General features: G+C 39.1%; 1 protein-coding gene across 6 annotated transcripts in view; it reads right to left on the minus strand.

Moving 5' to 3' along the window:
* Nucleotides 1–3,218: 3,218 nt before the first annotated feature.
* The window catches only part of kif21a (kinesin family member 21A), a 51,287-nt gene continuing 27,069 nt past the window's right edge, over nucleotides 3,219–27,436 (minus strand). For 2 of the 6 annotated variants that reach the window (XM_044124337.1, XM_044124339.1), the window contains 23 exons: nucleotides 26,739–26,814; nucleotides 26,524–26,638; nucleotides 24,702–24,890; nucleotides 22,815–23,014; nucleotides 22,629–22,736; nucleotides 22,441–22,509; nucleotides 21,494–21,639; nucleotides 21,037–21,181; nucleotides 19,778–19,972; nucleotides 19,513–19,614; nucleotides 18,949–19,114; nucleotides 18,488–18,508; nucleotides 16,056–16,113; nucleotides 15,751–15,805; nucleotides 15,465–15,667; nucleotides 13,919–14,044; nucleotides 10,449–10,585; nucleotides 9,856–10,030; nucleotides 8,952–9,116; nucleotides 7,951–8,068; nucleotides 7,634–7,804; nucleotides 7,315–7,514; nucleotides 3,219–6,341 (listed from right to left, as the gene is read on the minus strand). In XM_044124337.1, the coding sequence (XP_043980272.1) occupies nucleotides 6,251–6,341; nucleotides 7,315–7,514; nucleotides 7,634–7,804; nucleotides 7,951–8,068; nucleotides 8,952–9,116; nucleotides 9,856–10,030; nucleotides 10,449–10,585; nucleotides 13,919–14,044; nucleotides 15,465–15,667; nucleotides 15,751–15,805; nucleotides 16,056–16,113; nucleotides 18,488–18,508; nucleotides 18,949–19,114; nucleotides 19,513–19,614; nucleotides 19,778–19,972; nucleotides 21,037–21,181; nucleotides 21,494–21,639; nucleotides 22,441–22,509; nucleotides 22,629–22,736; nucleotides 22,815–23,014; nucleotides 24,702–24,890; nucleotides 26,524–26,638; nucleotides 26,739–26,814 (3,031 nt within the window). In that variant the 3' untranslated portion in view covers nucleotides 3,219–6,250. The remainder of the gene's footprint in view (nucleotides 6,342–7,314; nucleotides 7,515–7,633; nucleotides 7,805–7,950; nucleotides 8,069–8,951; nucleotides 9,117–9,855; nucleotides 10,031–10,448; nucleotides 10,586–13,918; nucleotides 14,045–15,464; nucleotides 15,668–15,750; nucleotides 15,806–16,055; nucleotides 16,114–18,487; nucleotides 18,509–18,948; nucleotides 19,115–19,512; nucleotides 19,615–19,777; nucleotides 19,973–21,036; nucleotides 21,182–21,493; nucleotides 21,640–22,440; nucleotides 22,510–22,628; nucleotides 22,737–22,814; nucleotides 23,015–24,701; nucleotides 24,891–26,523; nucleotides 26,639–26,738; nucleotides 26,815–27,436) is intronic. The other 4 variants (XM_044124342.1, XM_044124338.1, XM_044124343.1 and 1 more) reach the window with 2 other exon arrangements.

A 27,436-nucleotide genomic window follows, 5' to 3' on the forward strand; every position in this document is an offset into this window, starting at 1 on the left:
ATGCTACCTAACTGGCATTTAGGATGTCACAAAAATAACAAATGTTACAATTTAACAGTTACATTACATTCACAAACTATGCTAACTGGCTAAACATTCAATAATTTGGATGGATAAATTATAGCGCCCTCCAAAGTTACGAACCTAATTTAGTAAACACAGCATAAAATGTCAAATAAACCTCGGCTTGACTTTACGAAGAATTTAGAGAAACCTGGAGCCTCCAGTTTTGGGAGTCCAAATATTATTTTACATATAAAATAATATTTATATATATATATATATATATATATATATATATATATATATATATATATATATATATATATATATATATATATATATATATATATATATATATATATATATATATATATATATAATATATATAAAAATACAAGCCAGTTCTATTGTGAGACATTTCAATTTATTTGTTCTTTTATAAATGGAAGGAAAGTCTAGAACTAAATACAGTTTCTCTGATGTTCTGTTTCCCCTGTCAAGGCCTCTTCAACTCCAGTTTTTGCTGAGGTAGTTCAGCATCTCTCTCTCTCTATGAGCATCACAACTGGAGGTAAAATGTGCACATCTTTGCATCTTATGAAAAAGCAGCTTATGCTGTTTTTTGGAGAAAAAAAGAGCTATAAATAGACTAGCATCTCAGAAAGATTGCTTGTCATTGCTGAGAACATCAGATATTTGTGTAATGTGTGTCCATAAGGGGTGGAGTGCCTTGATAAACAAGACAAATGTGCAACACAGCCTGTTTTTTGTGAATGTATTGAGGGAAATGATTTTCTGAAGTGTTTAACCCATCAGGTGGCCGGTGATTGGCGCAGTCTGCCAAGCTGAGGATGAAGCTGCAGATCCTGGTGACCTCCTGAGATGTTCATTAAGACTTCAGACTCTGCTGGACATTTTAGAGACAGATTAACCAAATTAGCCACTTTTTTTCTCAGATGGGAGGAAAACTCCTAATTATAAAACCGTAAAGAGAAGAAGGTAAAAAAATATATATACTGTTTATGTGAAACAAACTTTAACTTGGCCCAGACCATAAACAAAATCCTAACTAGATCTGGTAAAAGCCAAACCACTGAAAGAACACAGAAGGAAATGAAATTGCTTAAATTTAGAAGCAGTAAATATTTTGGAATTGATGATTATTCCCAAGGAGCTGAGAGTATAATATTAGTTGATTCAGTTACCAAAATATTCAATCATCAAATTGCTTGAGAAATGTTTCAGAGTTTGTTCTCAAAACTAAAGATACTAACTGGTTTCGCTTTAGGAATGCGCTGATTATGACGGATTGGCCGGTCGCAGATCTTTAAAGTCCCTGATCTGTCGATTCTGATTTTCACTGATACCAATTTGTTTAATATGTTACTGACTCTGACGTGTTATAAGATCACAATTCACAATCCTGTTTTGCTGAAAAACATTGAACATTGCTTTTATGTGTTGTTGACAAAGACTCCAAACAGACTGAAAAAAGTAGATAGTTTTGTCCCAAAGTCACAGGAGGGGTTTGAAGAGTTGCTTTGCAGAGATCGGTTTCACATCGGCCAATCGCCAGTCACCTAAAAATAAAGCCTGAACGATCAGTGTGTACCAACTTCCCTTTATTGTTTTGTTCTCCAGTGTGAAACTAAGTCTTTATGTTTTTCCCACGTTTTGATATGCAACACCCTTAATTTCAGAAAGGATGTACTTTCTTTTTACCACAACTGACGGTGCAAACAATCTGAACAAAGACCAAATGCAAATATTAACTATGAACCTAAATAAACCTGAGGCATGTTTACAATCACTGTGCATCAGCGTTACATGAGCCTGTTTCAAATATATTTGAAAGCTTCGTATTTACTTTGATATTGGCTTAAGTTCTCTTTTACTTCATAATGATGAAACAGTTATTACAAAATAACTTGGCTTATATAAAGCTTTTAAAGAAGGATTTAAAGATTGGGATGTTTCATTCCACTGACTGGAAGTTGAAATCAAGTTAATCATTAATCTCTGGCTCTGTGTAATTCAGTTAACTCAACAAGACGGAATGTTTACAGTGCCAAATGTTTTGTCAGTATAGGTCCAGTGTCTACTTCTGCTTCACATGTTGTGAATAGATGCTAGTCAGTGATGTATGCGGGATGGTTGATGATTTTGTTTTTCGGCTTTCTGATGGGTAGAAGTGTAAAAATACAGTTATTTTTGTAGTTCTCGTCCCGGCTAGCTATGTAGATGTTACTACTGCCACCTTGTGTCCACTTCTTTTATTAGTTCAAACATAGGAAGAAAACAGAACGCGGCCGTGATGAAAGATCAAGCCTTTAGATTCACATTACTGATCTGTAGCTAGCTTTGGTAGCTTAACGTTTATTTTCACTGGAATTTTGAAACAAGTAAGTAAATAAGTATAGTACTTGCATCAATCTACTGAGATTTATGTACTTATATATATATATATAAATAGGTCCATATGCTTAAAACCATTGTCCTCTTATGGTTGTTATTGTTACCTCCAAATATCTCGATAAGGTGAAGTGAACAACAAAATCTCATTGTTGGTAGGTTGTCTGGACAACAACTGTCACGTCCTAAAAGTCACTGACATGACTGTTGGGACATGTCAAGCATCATCCGTGACTGTAACCATGGTGTATTCCTGGGATCATAAGGAACTTATCACAAAGAACAAGTTAAAATACTCCAGGAAGTGACAAAAACAAAACTGCAGGATTTAAGAAAATACGTGAGAACATAATACACTGTAGCCTAATAATATGTATTTAAGCTTAGAAGTATATATACGGTTTCTAATTGAGTTCAATTAGAAAGTGTGTCCAAACTTTTGGTCTGTACTGTATATATTGGTTTTTTTTTACACCAAGACATTTTGTGTGAACCTTCATATCTGTTGATACCGTTGCAGTTGAATTTCCCCTTTGTGGGACAATAAAGGCCATTTTGTATTTTGTGTATTGTCGATAACATTTCCACATTACAATGCGAGATGATCCCCCGCCACATTCCCTTCTAGGTCAACTCACATCCCCCAGACCTTTGCACTGGATCCGTGAACACATCCTGGTTACAAATTTTTACTAGAGCACTTTGAGAAATAAAATATTATACCAAGTTTTAAATCTATACAAGATGTTTGATGTGTTTTTAAGCCTTAAATTAAGCAAGCAGAAAAGTCGCACATGCTTTGGTGTTTTTGACAGATGGCATTTATTCTCATCAGGCATCTGACATTAGAATCGCTACAGTTTGCCATTTGGGGAATGGCTACTAAACTCCCATTTAAGGAACGAAAAGCAGAATAAAATAAAAACGGAAAATAACTGTAGTTGGAGGGAAAACTCCTGCTAATGCTGCCTGTTGGTCTTCCTGCCAAGTCTGGTCCTCTTGGTTCTGCTGTGAGACTGGATTCAGATCAGAGGTCTCACAATGCCAACATTCAGTCACATTTTTACATATGCAAGTCTCACAAACATCAGATATGAAATGCAACAATTCATACAGCTGCTTTTCCACCGAACATTCATAAGTAACGGCGCACAGTCGAGACAGACGGAGAGATTACAACAGAGACCAGAAGTCTTCAGCCACAAGGATCAGAACTGGGAGAGGAATGAGACGGACTCTGAAGTAAAACGGCGTGTTAGGGCCATTGTAGATGAGGCGTAAAAAAAGTAAATTTCTGTCAAAAAGAAAAAAAAAATCTCAAACCATCTAGAAAAACAAGGACATTCTTGAGCACGAGACGTCAAAAAATGCTGGAGAAATTTAGAAATTTAGATTAATCTCCGAAATGTCCTAGAAAAAAGTCTAAAACGTCTCGACTTTCAAAAGTAAGACAGTTACTTGTTTTTTCTGGAAAACGTCTGATTAAACTAAAAAAAATGTTTGAAAGTTTTTAAAGGAAAATTTCAACCTTTAATCTCAGAAATGATACTTTGTTTTTTCTAGAAATCTTCTGAGCTTAAACTCAGATCTTTAGTTTATTTTTTGCAGCAAATGTTAAAATTTTGAAACTCAAATGTCCTTGTGGGTTTTTTTTTTTTAATTTCTGAGAATCTCAAAATTTCTGAGTTTTTGGGGTTTTTTTGCCAGTAATTTGCTAATTTTTTTCCTCTCAAACAATCGCCTTAACATGTCATCGTACTGAAGGCCTCTCTTCTCTAACGAAAACAAAAACATATAGTTAAGTATTTACAGAGAGTGGAGCCGTTATATCAGGTGGAGTTCACCTGTAGCAAAGAGACAACCACTCATAAGGCTAAAGAAAGTGAGCAGCAATAGGACAGAAATCTAGTAGTGCGTGGTTCACAGATTGTCACACAATGACACAAGAACAGGTGGTGTGTTAATAGTTTAAACCTGCTCATATTTAACGATTACATTAGCCTCAAAGCTTAACTGTGTTACTGTTTTTTTTTTTTGTTTTTTTTTACAAGTGCTCAAGTGTTAAAGGACTAGTTCCACAAAGTTGAAGGAGACTTCCACTCTCATTACATTAGGAGGCTAAAACTAAGAGCTTTGCCCTTTAAAAGGTCTGCGGTTTACTTAGAGACGCTCAAAAAAAACGAGGGGCTGACTGGAAGTGAACGATTCTGGATGCTGCAAATGAGTGAAGACTCAAAGTTAGCAGTTTTTCAAATAGTTAGTGTGTTTAAAGTGAGAAGAAGAGGTGGAAGGGTTTTTTTTTTCTTAGGGATAAAACCGAATCTATTTTTCATTGAGGCTGTGGGAAAGCAGAAGTTTCAATAGATAATAGGAAGGCTGACAATTTCATAAAACACATTGTTTTATGTTTACCGTGAGTCAGAACATGCTAGATTTAGAAAATGTTGGCAGCCTTTTGGAGATCTCCATAAACATAAATATCTACATTCTCTAGGATGTATCCATGGAGGCTGGTTTTAGAAACGCTAGCCAAGCTAACGGTGCTGCTGCTAATACATGATGCTAAGTCCAGTTTAAAATGATTTTGTTTTTTGTTTCGTTCTTTGTTACAAGAAAGAAACAAAGACAAAAAAAAAACCCAAAAATAAATGCTGTTTTGTACATTCTTGTTTTGCAGTTCTTCAAAGTAATTAGTTAGCCAAAATCTGGACCGGCAGATTGAAGCTTTAGAAAATTTTAAGACTTAAAATTGGCCACAAATTTCTGAACTTTCACGGTAGGGAGGCATTCTGTAAAAATGGGTTAAAAAAAAAAAAAGGAAGAAAAAGAAACAACCAAAGAAATCGATGCATAAAATCCTGAAAATTCCAAAATTGTACGAGACATAATGACTTGTTTGAAATTAATAACTTAAAAAAAAAAGAAAAGGTTGATGTAGCTTCAGATATCATTCATATTAGTGGTAACATCTTAACTTCACATATGTTGCACAGATTTGCTTGGTGGACTGAAGCTGCTACAACAACAGCAGAGCTGAGATGAGATGAGACAGTGTCCTGTTAGTTTCCCCTCTGGGATTTTCCGTGTGAGAAGTTGGTTCTGATGTGAAAGAAATCTAGTGATCGCTACCAACTCGAAATCTACCAAATTTTTCTCATACAACAGTCTTTCTATCAGTTCTTCCCAAATTTGAGAAGTCTTTTGTTTCTGGGTAAGAGTTCATCTGTTTCCTAGAACAGGATTTACTATGCTGAGTTGAACAGTTACTCTAGAACCTGCATCGTTGTGTCTGTTCTCAAAGTACAAGCTTCTGTGATTACTCTTCTACGGCACAAGCAGAAAAGGCGTTTTTCCTTGAAACTGTAATTGAGAGGGGACAGAGTCAGAGTCTATGGCACGTTTCCACAGCATGGCATGGTGCAGTTCATGCTTGGGTTTTCTCTGCGGTTCAGAATCCTTTCGATGCAGGCCGGGGTCAGGCGGTTACTGTGTCCTTGTTGGACACAGTAACCCCCTTCGAGAGCGTGTGTCAGCGGACTCTTTCGAGAACTGGAATGAACTCGTCGTTTCAATCGACAATCTGGAGAAACTCACGATGCTGCAGTTCGTACAGCGGAAAACCTAAAACGGAGCCGTCCCGAACATTGAAATGAAAGAAATACCTTAAGAGATTATGAGATTACTGAGCGATTACGCTACGATCGTATGGTCAAGACAGTGAGCATATTCAGAGTCAGCGCTGGGTTAAGATGTTTGAGAGCAAAGTGCAAGAGCAGCAGCGTCACAGATTGCAGTTCCATCCTCCTGGAGTCAACACAGGCAGGTGGCGCTGCGCTCAGTTACTGGCCACCTCGTCTGCATTGTCCACGCCCTCTAAGGTGCTGTCCAGTCCGCCGCGGGCGCGCCAGATCTTCACTGTGCGGTCGCTATAACGCAAGAAAGAAGCAAATAAGAATAAATGGAGTTAAAAATTTCTTAGAAAGAAAGAATGCCAAAGTTTATGTTAACCTGATGCAGCTCCATTTCTTATCTTCTGTCATAAAACCACTAAAAGAAAGGTCTTATCTACTAGCTCTACTTAATCAGTGGATGTGGTGTAACCACCATTTTTAACTTTGAAGAGGCAAAACTGAACAGAACTGAATCTTGAATTCAGACTGCAAACATTTGAGGTTTTTCACCTGTTCTGACCTCACAATCCAATATGGCTTCCTTAATGTAACACACACAGTCTATCATACACTCAGACCTATACAAACACCTTAACCCAGGGGTCACCAAACTCGGTCCTCGAGGGCCGGCATCCTGCTCGTTTTAGTTCTCTCCCTGGTGGCACCAACAACCTTTTCAGCAGGTCAATGTTCTTCTTAGGCCTTCTAACGAGCCATCATCTGATTCAGGGGCGTTAAACCAAGGAGAGAACTAAAACATGCAGGAGGCCGGCCCTCGAGGACTGAGTTTGGGGACCCCTGCCTTAAGCTAACATGTTGCTACAGTGTTTGCAGGAGGTTGCAACAGTGAAATGCAGAGAAATCACTATTAGCTTACAGACCGGCTAACAGCTGAGCTAATTTTTCATTTTAGATAACTTTATAATAATAACATTGAAATATATGCAACAAGTTCATGAGGTGGATGCTGTAACATAAAACTAAACCTGATTGTTTGATTTTTTTTCCCCCCGTCCCCCACTCTATAGCTCAGTAGTTTCAGATGTTAAAAACGTGGTTAAAAAAGTGAAACAATCAAAAGTATCAGAATCTAAAATGGAGCAATACTGTGGCAGCTTGAGTTGTATTCCACACAAACTGGCCAAAACTCTTTCACAGAAAACTGACTCTCTAAGCTCACTGCAGCCAAAGCGTGTTTGGAGTGAGTGTGTGTGCGTGCTGGACTTACTCGGAGGCTGTAAACAGGTGGCTGCTGTTTGCAGCGATGCTGTTTATGGGGCTCTCATGACCCTTGAGCTCCCCCAGAGGCCCCAGTGTGTCTGTGTGCCAGAGCTTGAGCACCCCTCCTCTGCAGCCACTCAGCAGGGCCGGGAAGCTGGGGACGATGCCGAGGGCGCAAACCCAGTCACGATGAGCATTTGGGACTTGCTATGAATGACAATGACACATTTTATTATTCTAATGATGCAATTCATAATAACAGCGTTCGGGCAGCCATCTTAAAGCAGCCTCTTGAACAGAATGTTTGAGGGATTGGCGTTGTGTACCTGCAGCAAGTCTTTCCGATCCAGATCCCACTTTTTGATTCCGTTGTCGCGGGAACCGCTAAAGAAAATGTCCCCCTGGACCACCAGTGACTCGATACCATCATAGTGGGGAGGCTCAAAGTTGTGCGCAGGGCTGACGCTCCCCAGAGAGCCTTCACTTACATCGAACAACTGCAACAGCAACAGACGTCTGAACAACTGGCTACTGTTTTGAATTTCTACTGGGGTTTTTTTCCAATAAAATGCTAGATTTCAGAAAGAAAACAAACGCCCATCAGAAGGTCAGATTGTATTATGTTACAAGCAAAGAAACCCACCTTAATGTAATGATCCTTGGAGCCAGTGATCACCAAGTCTTGATTGTTTCCAGACTGATCCACAGTCAGACACATGACAGGACCCAGGTGACCCGTTAGCTTTCCGGTGGAAATGAATCTGAGCAAAAAATGATACGTATTGCCAACAGGAAACCTGATTACATTATTATTCATCATATAACAAAGGGGAAAATGTCACCAACGCAGCAGGAGGTTTATACACCACACTTTGTAAAACGTAGCTTGTTCCAAAAGTTCAGAGAACAAGTCTGGCTGTTTCCTCCCAGAAAATGACAGCATATTTCCATCTTGTGTTGTTTTACTCATCCACAGTGACAGCTATTAACACATTTATTTTTCAACAACGGATAAACAGGCGATCCATCAAAGCCAACAGTGGGCAGCTGACAGTAACTGATGGAGGCTGAAGATTGGATTCCGTCTGGTTTTCAGTCTGAATTAAGTTGCTTAAGCAGTAAAAACAATCAGCCTTCAAGTCTCTTAAGCATCTCCATGTTTTGTCACATTACCACCTGAAACCTTAGAGCACTTTGTTGGGATTATGTGTTACAGGCCAACAGAGAAGGTATAATTGAAGTGGTTAGAAACTGAGGCCAATCTTAATTTTTGGAAAGAAAATCTGAAAAATGTGACATCTATTATGTATTGAGAAAACTTTACAATTCCAGGTGCAAGTCTTTTGGGGCTGCGTCTCGTCTAGAGAAGGAAATTGTTTGAGCCTCAAAACACAAGAGCGCAATAAAGACGCAAACGATTGACAGACAAGTCTGTCGAGAAAAATAAAAAAAACATAGAATATACGAGGTTAAACAGTCCGACCACCATAAAACTTAAGAGCTGGGATTACTTTATTTAAGGCCAAATTAGATTTTTACAAAACAAATGCAAGACATTTTAGATACACAAATGTATGTGGACGTCCTGAGAAGGTAATTCAACATACACCAGTGGTTTAGAGGAGAAGCGTGAAGGCAGCTCACCTCCTCAGATCCCACACCCGAACTGAGTTTCCAGCAGCAGCATAGAGGACCATTCCATTGGGATTGAGAGCAATTTGGTTGATCTGGTTTTCCCCTGACGGGATGGTGACCGTCCGGCTGGTGTTAGATGCACAGATATCCCCAACGTTGACCTGACCAGAGGACCTGGACACAGAGATGGGAACTGGTGAACATCTGTGACCAGAAATGTTTCAGCTCACTGAACAGGGTCTATCAGATTTCGCCCCAACCTTCTTACATGAGATTGTCATGTGAGACGGTTGATATTAAATTCAACTCAGAAATACTTTATTAATCCCAAGGCTAAGTTAAATGTTGCTCTAACTCATTAGCCAAGTTTCTTGGATAATTTCTTAAAACCTTTTGCTGGCAAACGTTCAAATTTTTTCAAGGAGCACAAGGGACAGTGGTAGGCAATCATAAACCTTAGCTCCACCAACACTAAACGGCTGTGTCGCCATAGTATTTTGCAGAAGCTAAAGCACTAAATCGAACCATTTGTCATGAGGAGAACGTGAGAAGACTCTCAAAACAATTCAAATGTGAATTTATGCATGGATTCATTCGTTAGTTATATACTACATGCTATTTGCTTGATAAAAAAGACAGAGGAGGGGAAACAAAACTGCTGAGTAAACAGTTTCCACCCAGTTTACAATAAGAACATGAAGGTAAAAGTCTAACTACTTGAACCATTGTAAACAGTTGATAACCGAGACTTCAGTAGATGTTAAACTTTCTTCACCTGAATGTAAATTACAGTCTTGTAATTTATCTGGAATTTTTTTTTATTTAGGGGAAGTTTAGTGCACTAAATGTTTTCAAAGTTAGCTCCACTATTAGCAGATTAGCGGAAATTGAACACATTGACGATCCTGCTTACGTTAGAGTCCTGATGCATTTGGCCGAGTCCCTGATGTCCCACACTTTGATGTAGGAAGTGGAGACGGTGAAGACTAGACTGGAGCTGTAGCGGACCGACACCACGTTGTTAGGGTGGCCTCCCAGGGACATTATCTCCTGACCCGTAACCAGGTTCCACACTTTACAGGTCCGGTCTGCAAGAGGATCCAAATCTGTTAATGCTGCCACCGTATAAGATCATCAGAACTACAGGATTTAATAAAAAAAATGCAGCAAATATCGATGTTAAGACTGTTAAATGTTCAAAACATTCAACTCTTTTACCTTTAATAATCAGTGGGAAAAGAGTGAGCTGTTCTTTAATAACATGCGTCTCTTTTTATTATGTTGAAAAGCCTCTTCAGGATGAGAATTTTCCTTTTACACAGAAAGTTATATTGTTTCATTACTTCATTTATCCACAGCCTTCAGCCCTGTCAGTCTTTATCTAACAGCTTATCAAGGAGTCAAGCACTAATAAACGAACAGGGGAATAACATGGAGACATGAATGGAGTCTTGATGAGAGATGTGACGGCTACAGCCAAGAGGAGTGAGAACTAGAAGCATTAACCTTTGGATCCGGTGAACAAAAGGTCGTCGGTGCAGTCTACGCACAGCACGGCTTTGCTGTGTCCCTCTGCCACGTGAACGCACTGCAACGTCGCAGAGCGGCTGCTCTTAGTGGACGGCACTGGATTGATAACGCCCCTGAAAAACACATACGTACATCACTATAGCGATCAGTTAACTAGTCACCGTGTAGCCCAATTATCAGAGAGGAGAAGAGAAAGGAAACACACGCAAAAACATGCAAGGTACCGAGCTCTCAGAGCCAATTAACACACAACAAGAGTACAAATATTTGCTGTGCTGAGAGGAAAAACGACTGAAACACAACTCAGCAGAACGAGATAAATGACGTTAATCGCATTAGCTGGTTTGGTGTGGGTCACTGAGACAGAAAGAAACCTGAAAGAGGGCAGTCTGTGTTCAAAGTCCACCTCAAGTGATGGAACATGTTTACTAGATGTTTACATTTGTTTTTTTTAAAAAAGGTGCTACTTTTGTGGGCTGATGGAGAAGGAAAGGAAGAAGGTGGAGGATTCTGTTGGAGAACAGGGTAGGGCATTCGTGCATCCTGGAAAGGAAGGGAGAGTCCAGCATTCCTGAGACGTGATTGGCTGCTGGTTTACTCAGCAACCAATTCAATTTCCTTAAGGTTTGTGACATCATGGTGGCAGCTTACGCTACACTCCATGTCAAACATTAGGAAGCAACTTTAGCTTTCTGTCCTGCTTCATGCTAATAATTTGGCGAGACGATCAGAGATGTTATTTACACACCATGTTGTTTTGGTCTTTGTGTGCATTCAGAGATACACTATGCTTGGTTTGGTCACTAACAGTTTTTGTCACACCATCCGTATGGGGTAAAGTTGACTTTAGCTCGAAGTGAATTGTCCAAGGTTTCCTTCAACTGGATTGCTGCTCGGTGCTTCTCCATGGCAACCTGTTCAACATTTAATTGCCAAATATCTAGAAGTCAGTTCTAGAAACATCTATTTCAGAATACGTAGAATGGTGTTGTTCCGACCTACAAGTTAAAAAAGGTATTATTTTTAGTCAAATTCTTTGTTTCTGTTCAATAAATCAAATAAAGCTGATTCTGCATTCTAGGACAAGTCTTTGTGACAGTTGGACGTTTTTTTTTTTGTGTGTTTTTTTAAAATTTATGTTAAAAGCGTCTGTTCAGATCAGCTGGTTCAAGTCTCTAAGAGCAGAATAAGTGGAATTATTCTGTGTGGTTTACTCAGAAATCTAGTATATTCAGCTCAGGTTTTGTTATATATCTTATTTTAGTTTGCCAAATCTGTCCAAAAAACAACAGTAAATATTTTAGAACATTCTCCATCACCTAAAACAGACCTAAAATCAATTTCAGTACTTGCAGAATTCCATTCTTGATTTTTCTAAAAATGTTTAATCAATAGAAATTAATTAGTGTGAAACAGAGCGACTCAACAAGTGTTCTCCGACTATCCATCCGGTTGTCAATTATACCAAAATAATAAAAAAAAAAAAGTTCTACACTGTTACTGTAATAACATAGAATTTTAACAGTTTAAATGAAATTGTTGCCAATCTGTTTTAAGTCAAAGCTATTAGATAATGTCCTACATTATTTCTGCAAATATTCTCATAAAAAAAGAAAAGACTAAAAAAATAATACTTTTTCAAGGTCCTATAGTCATGCTGTTCCATGCCTACTTCATAATTTGTTATGCAACATACTTATGCTACATTTGACTTGATATTTGCGCACTCCAGTTAAATCTGTTAAAAACATTCACAATTAAATGGGAAATTAGGCACCAAGACAGAGTTGGAAAGGTCAGCAGCACTTCCCAGTTCAGCTGCTGCCTCATTGAAAGGTGTGCGAATCCGTTTACACTCAGGAGGAAAGAGTGGGAAGACTGCAGCAGGGCAGCAGAGAGACACATGAAACAATAACGTCACTTCTAGGATGGGCTCTCAGCCAGCAGTGTCTCTCTACAACACACTTCATGTTTTATTTAAGGTATACAAGGTTTAGTCTGGGTCCAGCAAAACATGAGGTCAACTTCAAATAAATCCATCTTGTATATCTGAATGGTGGTCTGCAACATCTCATGATCTTATCCAATGTTTTCAGATGTGAAATGAAAATCTGAAACCTATCCAAAACCTATCTGAAGCTCTAATGTTTGTTACACACTAAGAAAATTATTAATGATGACAAATAAGAAGATTTGCCATATGAAATGTCAGCGATAGCTTCAGGCTGGTGCCAGTGTAAATGTCATGTTGAAGTCTGGAGGCTTTTTTTTTGGTTGGTGTCCTGCTAGCTTAGTGGTCAAAACACAAACTGTTTAACCGCTTCTGTTCCACGGCAGAAACCTCAGGAGTGGTTATCTATACCCGTGTTGTTATTGGATCACCTTTCTGGAAGTCAGAAAATATTGAATCAAAGCATTTATAAAGGGGCAGGATTATGTAATTTTCTAGCCACATAAGTGTCATTTTATAGCACAATCAAGTAACTATGTTGGAATGGGTGTTAAAAAATGTATATTGCTTTCAAATATGGCTTAGAAGAAATATTACTTTGTAATTTAACACCTTGAAATTGGAGCTCTGTCTCTTTAAGAAATCCCTGTCCTTTCTGAAACCCTGCCTTCCAGAAGTCACATGGTTCCTCTATTAACCCTTTAACAATGTTTTTACCAGAGTTGCACTGATAAGTAGCTCCTATAATTAGCTCAGCAGATACTTGGTTCCACCAGGTGTTTGCTAATTGCTGCTGACTAGTCTGAAGGAGCTGAGAGGGGGAGAGGCACTCTGTGAGGTGAACTCTCGGAATCCTGAATACTGCAGCTCAGAGGAGGAGCTTCGTCCAGGAAGGCGGAGCTAGGTCCTCCCAGGTGTCTTACACAGCTGAATGGTTGCTACAGGAGATTAAAGAATTTTTCAAAAATGTATGAAAGAATCAAAGCAAAACTACAGGTGAGGACATAACATTATAACATGATGTAAAGCTAAAAAAGATTTACTTAATTGTACACAATATTGCCCCTTCAGTAGGGAGTTAGTGTCAATGGATTTTATTTTGGGGTGTCAAATTAGACAAGATTTGATGCAAGTCTGTATAATTTCCTTCCATTTTGAAGCTATGGAATACTTTGTGATTGTTTGAACGTTTAAAAAGAAATCAAGACTCATAAAAGTGAATTCATAAGAAAATATAGATCCAAGGAGTATCAGATGCAAACTGATAGGCCAAAGTCAGAGCCAGCAGGAATGAAAAGAGTCATTATGACTCAAGGAAGAGTCATAAGTTCAAGGTTAGGGAGCAAAATCATGTTGAGTTCAGAGCACAACTGGTTTAGGAAACGCTTCATGCTTCTCGACAGCAGGAAATTGACAGGAGTATTAGTAGAGTTAAGGTACTGTAGCTTCACCTTCTTACAGCTTTCCAGCCAAAAGGCTGGCAACAAGCTCTTACTGTTTATTCTCCTTGACCTTTGCCCTGTCAGCCGCTGCTTGTGCCTTGTCATAGGTCTTCCTGCGAGAGAGTGGGGATGGCTCTGGGGTTCGCTTCTCCAAACCTGACACAGTTCTGGAGCCAGAGCTGAGTGTTCGGTTGGACCAATTGTTCAGAAACACAAACAAGAATATTTACAAAGCAGCATTTGGGACACTTCAATCCAAACAAAACGCCGTAGAGACGGAGCATGCAGCAGTGTACACAGAAACACAGTTACCTGGTACTGTAAGGCCCAATAGAGGGGGTGTTCCTTGCCAAGCCCATGTTTACTAATAAAGACTCTGCAGGTTTTTGTTGTGCTCTAGCAGTCAAAAGTGTAACTAATGTTGTGAAGTAAATGTGCAGCTGGTTTGAAGCGGGGATTTTAAAAAAATAGGAGAAAGCATTCTGGTTAGTATTTTTACAAGAGATGCACCGAGAGATAAGTTGGTGTTTTCACACCTGATAGTCAAGCAGATTTGGTTTGATTGGCGACCAAAATTGCAATATTTGTTACATTTCTAACTAGTGTGTTTCTCTTTCACACCACACTGCATTAAATGATTCAAACCTTTTAAAAAAACCTGTTCCCCTCCTCGCCTGTGTTGGCGCTGCACCAAGAACCACTGAAGAAAACGAAGACACAGAGCACAACTTCCTTCTTCGTGAAACAAACAAAAATGGCGTACCATCAGATTTTAGCGGTTGTAGGATTTCTCTTTTGTCTTTGGCAAAAAGACCTCTAGCCATTTTCCCTGCGAGCGCCAGTTCATTTTGGTTGTATTTACCCAGAATGCCCTGCACTGTCGTCCACTTCCTGCTTATGGAGTGGAGAAGTCTTGTATTAGTTCACTATCTGTATCAGTAAGGTGTTTAAAAATAAAGTTAAAGAAAAAGAGAAAAAACACTACACAGCACAGGAAATACACAAAATGATTGCTGTTGGTAATGCTAACTATGCTAAATGCTAATAAAAAACAGCTTAAGACAAAATATCTAAGATGTCAAGAATTTTATATCTTTGTTTTTGAATATTATTCAAACCCAGAGTGGTGGCAAGCCTCTGCTCCTAATAAAAAATAATTATTGATCAAACGTGATGGAAAGGCTATAAGGCTCCTGTAATGGAAGAGATGAGCAACTAAAAAGTAAGTTGTTAAATATTTTAAATGATCTTACAATAAAAAGTGTATATGTCATGACAAATGGACACATTACGTCACCAAGTTATTATCTATATTCAGCTCTTCCCTGTATTGGAAATCAGCATAAAAATCTCTGACCAGTGCATCTCTATTTTTAGCTCTGATAAAGCCATAAATAGCTTGTTTTTGCATGGGACGTCAAGAAAGCCATGCATTTTATTTTGATTTATAAATCTTTTCATGCTTTTATACCGGCTGGGTGAACAGGTGGTGTTTTAAAAGAGAAACCAAACTAATAAAGCCACAGACTCCACCATGCAGCAGCATAGAAAACTGTAGAGCTGAACCTGTATGTGGAAGAGAGCTGGGCTTGGACTTACATGCTGCCCATTTTAGAGGAAAAGCCAGGGGAAAGAGCTGTGTAGTCTCTGACTGATGGGCCCGACAAGTCCATGTCCACGCCACCTCCATCTGGGGTTTCAGCCAAAGACAGCATGGGGCCGGAGAAGTCAGTGGGCGCATCACCGGCAGATTCACTGTTTGCATACAGGAGCTCCATCTGAGTGGTGGTCCTCCTGCGGGCCTGTATGGAAAAATCCACCCAAAAGATTAAGCCTAGGTAACATTTATAATCAATCAGGCATTATGACTACAATTGAAATGTACCTTGCTCCTTGTTTTGGACTCCCCACAAAGTTTCATAAGGTCGGATGCCAATGTGCTACAGAGGAAATGGAACAAGCATCAAGAAATGCACTTAAGGTTCACTGCAAGTAAAGCGAAAAAGGAACTCATACAAAATAAACCAGGAGAAACTCCAACATCAAAAATCAATTACAGCACACACTGCCACGATAACGTAAAATAGAAAAAGCACAAGAGACATGACAACCCTCAAAATAACCCACAATAATAAAAGCATCTTAAAAAAAAAAAAGCAAGAAGCTGTTTTTCTTGAAACATTAACTCACGTTCCTTCTGCTGAGGGACTCTGGGCTGACTCATCGCTGCTGCTATCATCCCCATTTTCTGTCAAATGAGATCAGTGAAGAACATCAGAGCTCAGTAATAACCATCATCAACTGTGATGACAGGCTTTCTTGGTAAAAATAAGATTCCTGCTTATCTCCATTAACATTGCATTATTTATTGAGTTTTCATATCCCATTTTTTTCTGCTTTTTTTGATGCAGCTGCTGAATTAGGCTTCTAAGCAGATTAGAATATTATGAGAAAAGTTCATTCATTTCAGTACTTCAAGAGTAAAACTTGTTACACAGATTCATTATGCACATAGCGATATATTTCAAGTGTTTGTTTCTGTTGACTTTGTGAATTAGGCTTCTAATCTAGGACCAAAGTCTGAATATTACCAATTTAAAAAAAATCCTAAGAAATCTTAGGACCATGACTGCTGAAGACATGAAAGTCTTCAACAGTCATGTTGAAGACTGGTGACAACTTGGCAGCTGTCCAACAGAGAGTAACAGACAACTTCAACAAGTCACAAAATATTCTGAAAATGTTAAATTCCCTCTGGTATTGGATGTTGTTCACTAGTCTTACTGGATATGATGTCATCAGCTCAGTTGTTGCTAAACAACAGACATAACACCCCCAGTAAGTTTGTTACAGTATCTGGTGATTGTAACAATGCCTCACTCTTTGCCACACTTCCAACAGCTAATCTATTAGGGCAAGTAAGATATCGGATTTGTTTCATGCAAATCTCAAGGATTCAAGCATCTCCAAAGCAAGACCTCTTCCTAGTAAATAAAATGACCAACTTTTGTGTCTTTGCTTGTAGTGTAAGCCCCTTGTTCAGAGGTAATGAAAAAAAACTTTAAGAAGGAGGTCATGGGAAGCTGAAGAAGCCCTGTAAGGTTATTTTGAGGCTACAGATTGGGATGCACTGTGCCAGCCACATGGAGAGGACAACACCACGACTGAGTGTGTGACTATCTAAAGATCTGTCTGGACAGCACCCTCCCCTCTAGAACAGTGAGGTGATTTCCCAATAACAAACACTACGACAAACCATATGGCATTCTATTTCCCCAAGTGCTGTAACATTTTATTTATGTCTGGGATTAATGGAATATTTCTGGATTGAAAAAGGAAGTTGTTAAAAAGATGCACAAACGACAGAAATATCAGCAGCTTTCACAGGTTTATGAAGCAAAGCACAGTCAACAGTTTGGAGGGGTTGTGGACAGTGGATGGAGTCAGTGCTTCAGGAAAACACCACACACACACACACACACACATGTATCCGAGAAATGGGCCTCAGCAGTCACCCTCCTTGTGACAACACTAGGAACTTTGACTACACCACAGCAGAGGCACAGGATGATTGTCTCCATGCCACGACACATGCAAACAGAGCCGTCCATTGATCGTCTGTCAGGTCATCCTTGTGAAGTGGCCCCCCAAACAAGTACTGGTAGCATGTTCTGTGTAGTACATAGACATACTTTCAGCAGGCCGACATTTCTATATTAAAAATTTAGTTTTAAAATTGTTTGTATGCAAAACAATTTTTCTGGTAAACGGAAATTTTGATTTTGATTTCATACAAGTCATTAAATTTTGTCACTTTCCAAAAATAATGACCTAAATCTTTTTTTTGCCTAAAGTTGTCTGGGCAAAAAATAAATAAATAAATAAATAAATAAATCAGCTATTTCTTGTCAACAGATATATTTATGCAAAAATAATAATAATAAAAAAAACACTTTTAGAAAAAATGATTAAGGCCAATATTTTAGGAAGGTGACATTATTAACTGCAGTAATGCTTGAAATATATCACTCTTATCACAATGAATTTAAGATTTGAAATACATTTTGTTTACTGAAATAAATCAACTTTTAATAATATTTTAATTCATGGAGAGGTACCAGCAAAATGTGAAAAGAAAAGAAATAATCGCCATGCTTTTTTTTGATAGTCAACCTTGTTACTTGCTGGATCCACTGGGATCAACGAGCAGGAAAAGATGTGAGGTCGGGGGTCAGAGTGTGACCCGGTGTGTGAGGGCTGGGATGGAGGTAAGAGGTCAGAAAGGTTATGAGTGTGAGAAATTATTAGGTTGTCCTGCTGTTGAGACCGGAGAGATCTGAAAAAATCCACGTAGTTATTCCTGTAAAAAGTGTTTGTACCGGGGTTAGCAGGTGCTAAAGCATGGAGGCCGTAGCACATATCAGCTGGAAGGGAGGCGGAGGGGAGGAGGAGTGTTTCTGAATTAACAGGGGTAGGAGGGTCAGCTGACAACTGGAGGGAAGCATGGCTGCACTGCACCTCATGCACCTGCTTCTGTTAAGTTTAGTTAGTTCAAAAAAAGTGCCGAAAGTAGGAACCATGCATTCATGAGGAGCATTAAGGTCTAATGTGATTTCACTTACCAACTGGGAAGTTACCTAGCTCTGTGAAAACATGAGAAAGCAAAAAAGAAAAACATGGGGGAAAACAAAAGTGCACAAATCAAAAAACAATCCCCCAGTAAAAAACAAAAGGAAAATTCAGGAGTAAAAATGGCTAGACTAAATATATCATACTACTGAACAGGCTGGCGAAATACAAACATGAAAAAAACAATAGGTAGAGCAGTGCAGAAATGTTTTTTCTGCTGTAGTATCAGTCGTAAATATAGAAACTAGTAAGACCAGCTTCTGTTCAGCAGATGGCAACAAGCAAGAGCATCTCTCCAACGGTTCAAACATGCAGCTGACCAGCAACCCAATCCTCTTCCTGAAAGCACAGAAGGCTTTCTAAAACTAAACTGAGAAATGAACAAACGTGTCAGCGTCCTACTTTCTAAGATGAAATTGGATATTGTCAGATTAAAGGTGAGGATTTGTTGTACCTTGCAGAGCGTTTCCCAGCAGCGCGTCCAGCTCCGGGTTGAACTCGGCCTTCTCCTTCAGCATGTGAAACAGCAGCTGGTTCTGTGTGGCACTGGTGATTTCAGTCTGCTTCAGGCGGCCCTCCATCACCTTCACCTGAGACTCCCGCTGAGCCGCCTGCAGACCCTGAAAAGTTCACACCCTTTACATTAACCACCGTTTTTTATTTACCCTTAAAAAAAATAAAAACCTATTGATTTGTCTTTAGAAATCCCTGGTTCTTTCGTAGGCACATATTTGTATCCAGCTAAATTATAAATCTAGAAACCAACTGGATGACTTCTCTTGTTATTTGAAGAGCTAAAAAGCTTCTTCAACGACTAAAGAGCACTTATTACTATCATGTCCTAAATGCCTGAAAATCTCCACCAGCTTATGCAAAATTATAGGTTATAAAGCATATTGTCCTAATACATTATTATGCTTGGATGCCTTAAATCTCCACATTAAGATCAACTATTTTTACATGTAGTTACTGCTAACAGAGCAGTATTGGTGTCTCCTGTTAAGGTGCGGAGTGGTACCTTGTTAATTGCCATGGACATGAAATGATCCAGTAGGAAACGAGCTTCAACCAGAGTGGAAGAACCAATAACAGCAGAGACATCCACAGTGTCACCCTCCTCCTGCAAAAAAACATAGTTATTTAGTTTTTTAATTATTTTGAATTCTTGATTCTTTTGCAGATAAGTCCTAAGCAGGCTTTAGTATTTATGTGGCTAGTTAAGCTATTTGAAAACCTCGACTCAACTCCTCCAAACGTACTTCAGAGCCAGCAGCCCTCCTCACCTTGGTTTCCTCCATCTGCATGATGTTGGCCTGACAGTCGGCGATGCTGTCGTTAATGTAATCAATGTTGGCCGTCAGCGCATCCACTTCCTCGTTGAGGGGGAGCACGGTCTTCTCTGCCTCCAGACCCTCTCTCAACAACCGGTCCCGCTTCCTGATCACCTTCTCTTTTCGCTTCGTCAGCTCCTCTCGTTGCTGTGTTGAAAACGTCAACAACGGTTATTTAAGTCTCTTTATAGAACAACTTCTGAATGTGATCAGTGTTGAAATTGATGGGGAAGAGCAGAAATGAAAGATATCAGAGGATTCAGCTGTTCATTCTGTTTCATTCTGTTTTTAAACCATCATGCACTAAGCATTAGTATTGCTAGTGCTAAAGGATTTTCAAAGTTAACCAATGAGCTAATTAGCAGAGTGCTAATATGTTTTAAGCCAATATTTTACTACACGGGCCTGAAAACAAGAACAGTTTTAAAAAATTCATATGAATCAGTCTGGCCATTAAAAATAACAGAACTTTGAACAGATGTGTCTAGAGTTGTTACCAAGTTGTTGGCAACAATTTATTGAAAACAAAATTTAACATACCAAGTGTATTTAAACATAAGCTTTAAAAAGAAAAATGAATAGGACTGCATCAGTCAGAGGGGCTTTGATGTGCCTCTGAAGTGAAGAGAACTTTTATACAGTCTTATTATAACCTTCAACCTAAAGTAATGCATCATGTCCTCTTTTACTTTATTAATAACAAAAATAGCAAAGATATTACATATTTTCTGCTGGTTTCACCAACTTAAATTTAAGATCTTTAAAGACCATTATGAATGAATTAAAGATTTATCTCCACAATGATATATGTCACCTAGCCATCTAGTGATAAATAAGCACATACCCATGTTAAATGTAAAAGAGCTAAGTAGCTAGCAAGGGTCCGATAGCATATTGAGTATATTGAGTTACCAATATACGCCACAGTTTTGAGGTTGAAAAACCTAAAAAATCAAAAAGAAATACATGGAATGTACTGGATTAAATAGTCCGGCCATGACAAAATTTAAGATTAACGTTTTAAGGCCAGCTTTTAAATAAATTTTAGACATAAGATTTTGATTTTAGATACATGAATTTAAGACTTTTAAAGGATGAATTAAACTGTCCCCGCATGTCCGACAACCCACAGGTAGCGTTCTGGCTCTTGTCAGCTTCATTTAAAACCAAAGCGGAAATAAAACAGCCCACTGGGTGCGTCGTGACTTCACCTTGAGGAGACGGTTCATGTCGGCCTCCATGTTAGAGATGGTCATCCTCTGCATTATGACGTCTGAGATGCGCCGCTCCAGGGTCTGCCATTTGTTACGAGCGACTCTGGTGGAATAAACACCAGCTGTGCGCCTGTAGGAGGACCTGGACACAAGGCATCGTTCGTCAGTCATTCAGGCTCCTCAGTACATAGAGTACTGAGGAGGCACACTTCAATATGTAGCTTGAAGGTTTTTTTTTAAAAAAGAGAAGAAATGTGCCTCATTTTCCTTACACATCACAATAATGCACTATTTGGTGGCAATGTGTCGAACGCAATTTGTGGCTGTAACATGATAAAATATGAAAAAGCTAAAAAAAAAAAGTGTGACTGAACTGCACATGGTACTGTATTGATTAGATCAAATCAGATATATTCAGTTATATCTTGTTAGTAGGAGCCACTTGTAGCCTCACCATGTGCCGTTGGCAGCCGTGCTGCTGGAGGAGTACAGGCGTCCGGAAGGCGGGCGGTGACTGGAGTCCTGAACCGTCTCTGGAAGGTTGACTTTCCGGACCACTTTACCTGAAGTGGGCCTCACCTGCCTTCTCAGAGCAGTCACCTGACAAACACACACATGCCAGATGTAAGCTGATGCAACAAGTTGGCGAAAGAGGACGGTACTAAGCAGGGCTGGTTTTAAAAGGATGTGGGCCCCTGGGCTGGAGACACTTTTGGTGCCCCATCCACTTATAAATGCAAATTACAGTTATGAACATGTAGTACTATAAATCAGTAGGTATGCACTGATACATTGTTGGTTTAATATGTCTTCTAGCCAGTAACTGCATGTTATTCTCATGGCTATAAATTGACTATAATATTGATTTGGTATACATTTTGTGTTTTAATAGATTTCTTTGAATGTAAAGCACTTTGCAACACTTGCTTAAAAAGGTTCTATATAAATAAACTATTATAACTTCATAGTTTTGAAATACTTGTTTTTATTAATAACAAATCTAAATGATATAAGTCACTATTTGGGCCTATGAGATTTATACAAAGTGAAGTGGTTGCAAAATATGCATTCATAAAAAAAATATATTAAAAAAAAACACAAAACTCGTAGGGACTCCACTTAAAAGTTGGCGCCCTGGGCTACTGCTCCTTTAAGTCAGGCACTGTTGACTTTGATATGAATAAATATTTCTACAGAGGGATTTTTACCTGCTAAATAAATGTAGTAAAATTCAAAGTTGATTTTTTTTTTTAATCATATCAATATAAGATTATGCCATTAAATTAAAACTGGATTTTGGTCTGTAAAGCTTTTGTAAAAATTTGGGACTGCATTTTCTAAATCATATGCAAACCTCTTTGAAAAGTTAACCAACTGCATGCTTGATACTTAGCCTATCACCTCCTCAGTCTTCCTCCTCAGAATCAGCTCCTGCTGCCTTTTCTGAGCCTCCAGCAGCTTTAGTTGATGCTGAAGGAGGAACAGTGTTGTTATCAGCAGACGTGGTTAAAATAAACTGAAGCATTTCCTATATCGTTTCATGTTGCTGCTACAGAGTTGCATTAAAACACTGAAGTGAGAAAGCTGACCTCTTGCTTTCGCTGGTCCTTTTTCAAAGAGGCGATTTCTCTGTTCCTGCGTGACTCATTCAGTCGGTTTTTCTCCTGCTGCTCCTTCATTTGCTTCATGAGACGAACCTGAAGATGTCAGAACCCACAAATGTTTACATAATGAATGGCAAGAAAATCTACACCTGAGGGGAAAAAAAGCTGTACCTTTGTCTTCTTCATTTCAGTCACATCCATCTGGAGCTTCTTCAGCTGCTTCTCGTACTGTGATTGGTTCTTCAGCAGGCGGGCGTGTTCCTTCTGAGCCGACTGGAGCTTCTGCAGCTCCTTGTTCATGACGCTCAGCTTCTTCTCATATTCAGCCTTGATTTTACGAGCCTTGTCCTCTGTGCCACTTTCCACAGAATCTTTAAACGTCCAGCACAAACAAGAAGGTGGATTAAAAAAAGGACAGGCTGTCAACCTTTTTAAAGAGGCATTACACAATCTCTTGTTTTATAGCGGCAGTATTGTGTAAAATAAACTGTTTTTCAATTTCACATCATGTTATAATCTTATTCCCTCATCAAAAACCTGCCCGAGGTGTTGATTTGATTTTTTCATTATGGATGTTTGAGAAATACCTTAATTTCCTGTGCAACCATCCAGCTGTGCAAACGCCTGGGTAGACCTAGCTCTGCCTTTGAGGAGGAATCTTCTCCTCAGAGCTGCAATTTCCAAGCTTCTGTGTTACAGAGAAGCTTTCCCCCACATAGCTCCTTCAGACTAGTGTTACAATGCTCACATTTGCTTCTATCTCCGGTTTGTTTTTATTTTGGCATTTTTGATGGTTCACTGGTGGGAGGTGGGAGGGAGGAGGTGGGTGAGGGGGCAGGGCACAGCCAGCCGGAGTGTTTTTTTTTTTTTAGCTGGGCTGGTAGTGAGTGATGTGTGGTGTGTTTGAAGCCGCTGCAGCAGTGCAGTTTTTGTTTAACAAAATAACTGAAAGTACGGTGCGGGAAGGCTCTGGAAGGAAAAAGAGTATCTTCACCTCGGGATGGACCAACCCATAGAAGAGCGTCGGATGTTTAGGCCGGGATGAAGTTTGTTTTCTTTTGTTTTGAATTTTTTGGAAAAACCGGCTGGACACTAAAGGATTTTAGCACCGGGGAGTTTACACGCCTGCTAAGACCAACCACCGACAAAATCACAAGTGGTGCATTTTTAGGAAAAGAGAAAAACTTTATATTCAAAGAACGAAAACTATTGAACAGAGCGTCTGACGGATGAAGGATAGAGTGGGCTCAACGGATGTCAGCTGGCTGAGTAACTCTGACCGGATATCTAAAGTAAGCCCCCTCCACACTGTGGGTTCCGTCACGTATCCGTTTTGTTTCTTTTATCTTTTTCCTTTTGTTTACATCAATACATACCTACTGTTGCGGCCCTACTCTCCCATAACCAGTCAAAACAAGAAGAATGAGCAAGGGTGAGAGTAGAGGTACGTGACACTAGCTAGCAGCAATTAGCAAACACCTGGTGGAGCTGTGATGTGGAGCATGAGCTCTTTATAGGAGCTACTTCTCAGTGCAATGTGGGTAAAAACGTTGTTAAAGGGTTAATAGAGGAACCATATAGTGATGACTTCCTGAAGCTGGAATGTCAGAAAGAACAGGAGTTTCTTAAACAGATAGAGGCCCTTTTTCAAGGCGTTAAATTAAGAATTACATTTCTTTAAAGTCATATTTGATATATACAACATATTTATAAGAACTGACGGTACAATAGTTACTTCATTGTGCTTTAAAATGGCACTATATGCCTGGAAAATACATGATATTGCCCCTTTAATAATTTCTAGAATAAATACTTTAATTTTTCTTCTAGGAAAATTTTATCTACTACTGTTTTCAAGCCTAAACATAAACCGTCTCCATCTTTTGACAGACACTGGCTTCATTATAGGTCTATTTGGAGAACAAAACAGCAGTTAAATTTGGGTTTTTCTGAGATGATGTAAGAAACAGCAGCTCAAAAACATATTTGTCTTCTTGACTGTCACCATCTGAAAACAATACCACATGCGCCACCTAGTGGATGATCTGTCGGTCTTACTCATGTTCTGAAGGACGCGGTCGCGCTCCAGCTGGGTGTCCCTGATCTTGCACTGCAGCATCATCAGCTTCTGCTCGTACTGCTGCTTGAGCGTGTGCAGACGCCGCTGGCTGTTCTCCAGCTCGTCGATCAGTTTCTGCTTGATGGCGATCTCGCATGTGATGTTGGCCAGGTCAGCCTGGTAGTTCTCTGACGGACACAACACAAAACTTAAAAGAGTCTGCAGCCACAGACATATTTCAGCCTTTCTAAAGGTTACGGAGTTTGCAGGACTTTGCATCTCATCTATCTAACAGCCCAAATCCTGTTGGTATGCAGACTCTGCATGATTGGCACTTGAAGTAAAGTGTTTCAACACAAATAGTAGCAAAGCTACTGACGTATTTGGTGAGTTTGCGCCCCAGAATATGATGTATATTTTTAGTAGCTTGGGTGCTAAATGTTGCAAAGAGAGGTGTAGAAATTGGACTGTTGTACAGAGGAGAATTAGTTAACAAAAATGTGCGTTAATCAAATCTGTAAACACAATTTTCAGTAACGGCATCATAGCTAAATTTGTCATGAGAAATCTAGGAATCTAGGAGTTGCTAGAGCAGAATTGTAGAGAAGCAAAAGATAAAACTTATCAGTTCCTGAGAAAATAGATTTTTTATTTTTTGCTAAATATCACCTTCCTAAAATAATGGGCTGTGTCCCCCCTCCCTCCAAACCCCAAAATCCCTTTTGGCAAAAATGACTTAGGCCATTATTTTAGGAAGGAGACGATACACTAGTTGAAGTTATGAAGAAAGCCTTCCATGCTCTAAGTAGCAGTCTGATGTTTAAAAAGGTAAACCTTGCGGTTGAATTCAGTTTTTTACAGAGTAAATTTGAGGCGTTTTGGGGAAAACTCACAGCTGATTATCCCAAAGCCATTAGAGGAATCTTCTGTGGATAAAAAGCCAAAGCAAATGGTGACGGTGGCTGAACCTCAAATGGAGCTAATATGTTTGTCTTCATTTGATCCTGTTTGGTTTGCCTGAGTATTCCCCATTAATAAATGAGAAAAATCCTTTATTCTTCACGGATAGAATGATCTGATTTGCCAGCAGTGGTAGAAGTATGAATTCTTACTACTTTAGCTCAATAACGTCTCTCTTTCTAATAGCTGAATGATGGGATTTTATCCCCACTTCTTCCCCCTGTTTGACCTCATTGATGGAGTTAGTACTGCTGGAGCATGCATGGTAGGGCTGGATGGATTGACTGGGCTCATAGTAGCTCTACCATCATGACACATTTTAGCTATAAGCACCCAACATAAACAATACAAATGTTTGTGTGAAAAATTCAACTAATCCGCATTTGATTTGTTTTATTTTCATTGTGTGTTGTCTGTTTTTTTAGATACACATTTTGTACATTTAAAAAAACAATTCCTACTCCGTTGCATTCCTTTGCCATTTTTGATAACAGCACAGCCTATAATGTTGTCGTTTTGCCTTTACTGTATGGTATGTTAATTCTGAAATATATTTGCTTCTAATACTCACTGAGAAAGCTCACTGTGTTGATCACCTTTACCAATTTATCCTCTCTTTGATATTTTGGTACACAGAACCTGAACTTTGTTGACATGGTGTATTTTCACCACCTAACATCGTCATCAGTGATGTGCAGCAAGAGGAAACCAGCACCTCCATCCACACCCAAACTGATTAAACAGACAAATGTGAAGACATCACAGCAGGTTGACCTGCAATAATGTTTCCTGACTGTAAGAGAACAGCGCCACCTTGTGGAGATATATCGAACAATTTCAACTACTTAATGATCTTCACACCTTTTTCATCAGACTCCGAGTCAGAATCATCAGAGCTCTCCTCCACATCCATCTCCTCTTCATCCTCTTCCTCCTCATCCTCTCCATCCTCATGATCACTGGTGTCTTGTACATCCTAAAACATCAAAATCAAGGATTCTTTTTTTTATCAGCAGCATCCATAAGAATATTAAGGTCTCTGTATATTACAGCCTGATTTGAAATCTTGATCTCACCATTTCAGTCTCTTCGTTCGTTTCCTTCTCATTTGGTTTCTCCTGTTCGTTGTCAGGAACTTCTTCTTTGTTTACGCTGAGAGACACACAGATGACAGTGAAAAGATGTTCATTAATGACAAACTGAAGAAAAGAAACCGGCAGCAAACCTGGAATTGCAACTTCATGTAAGCAAGGACCATCTACAAAGCAAAACCCTTATTTTATTATTTCCAAAGGCACAGTGGTGAACAGAAATATGCAAAGCACATCTGTTAACGAGGGTTTAGACTGTCTTTTTGACAAATAAGCTTTTAAATAAATAAAAAACTACTAACAGAGCAGAAAATCTTGATGCATATTTAGGATTTCCAATCACATTTATTTCTAAACCAGAACGCTACAATTAGCTGAGGAAACACATCGTTGGACACTGTTCTGTTTTCCATAGCTTTATTGTGGAAAAGACAGTGAATAATGTTAAAATGAAGAGGCTTCCAACTCTTCCAACTCAATAATAACAGTAAAGCAGCATTTTGGGACCAGTGCAACACAAAAAACACACAAATTCATGAAGCGCATCAATTGGATAATTGTTCTATCCAATCAGGGATCAGCTAACCTGTCAGGCAAAATAAAAATGTGAAATGAAAGATCAGCTTAGTAAGAAAGAAAAGGGGTTTAGTTTGGACTCGTTTTGAGCTGAAGGTAGAACTCCC

The sequence above is a fragment of the Gambusia affinis genome, linkage group LG08, assembly GCF_019740435.1.
Source record: "Gambusia affinis linkage group LG08, SWU_Gaff_1.0, whole genome shotgun sequence".
Taxonomy (NCBI): Eukaryota; Metazoa; Chordata; class Actinopteri; order Cyprinodontiformes; family Poeciliidae; genus Gambusia; species Gambusia affinis.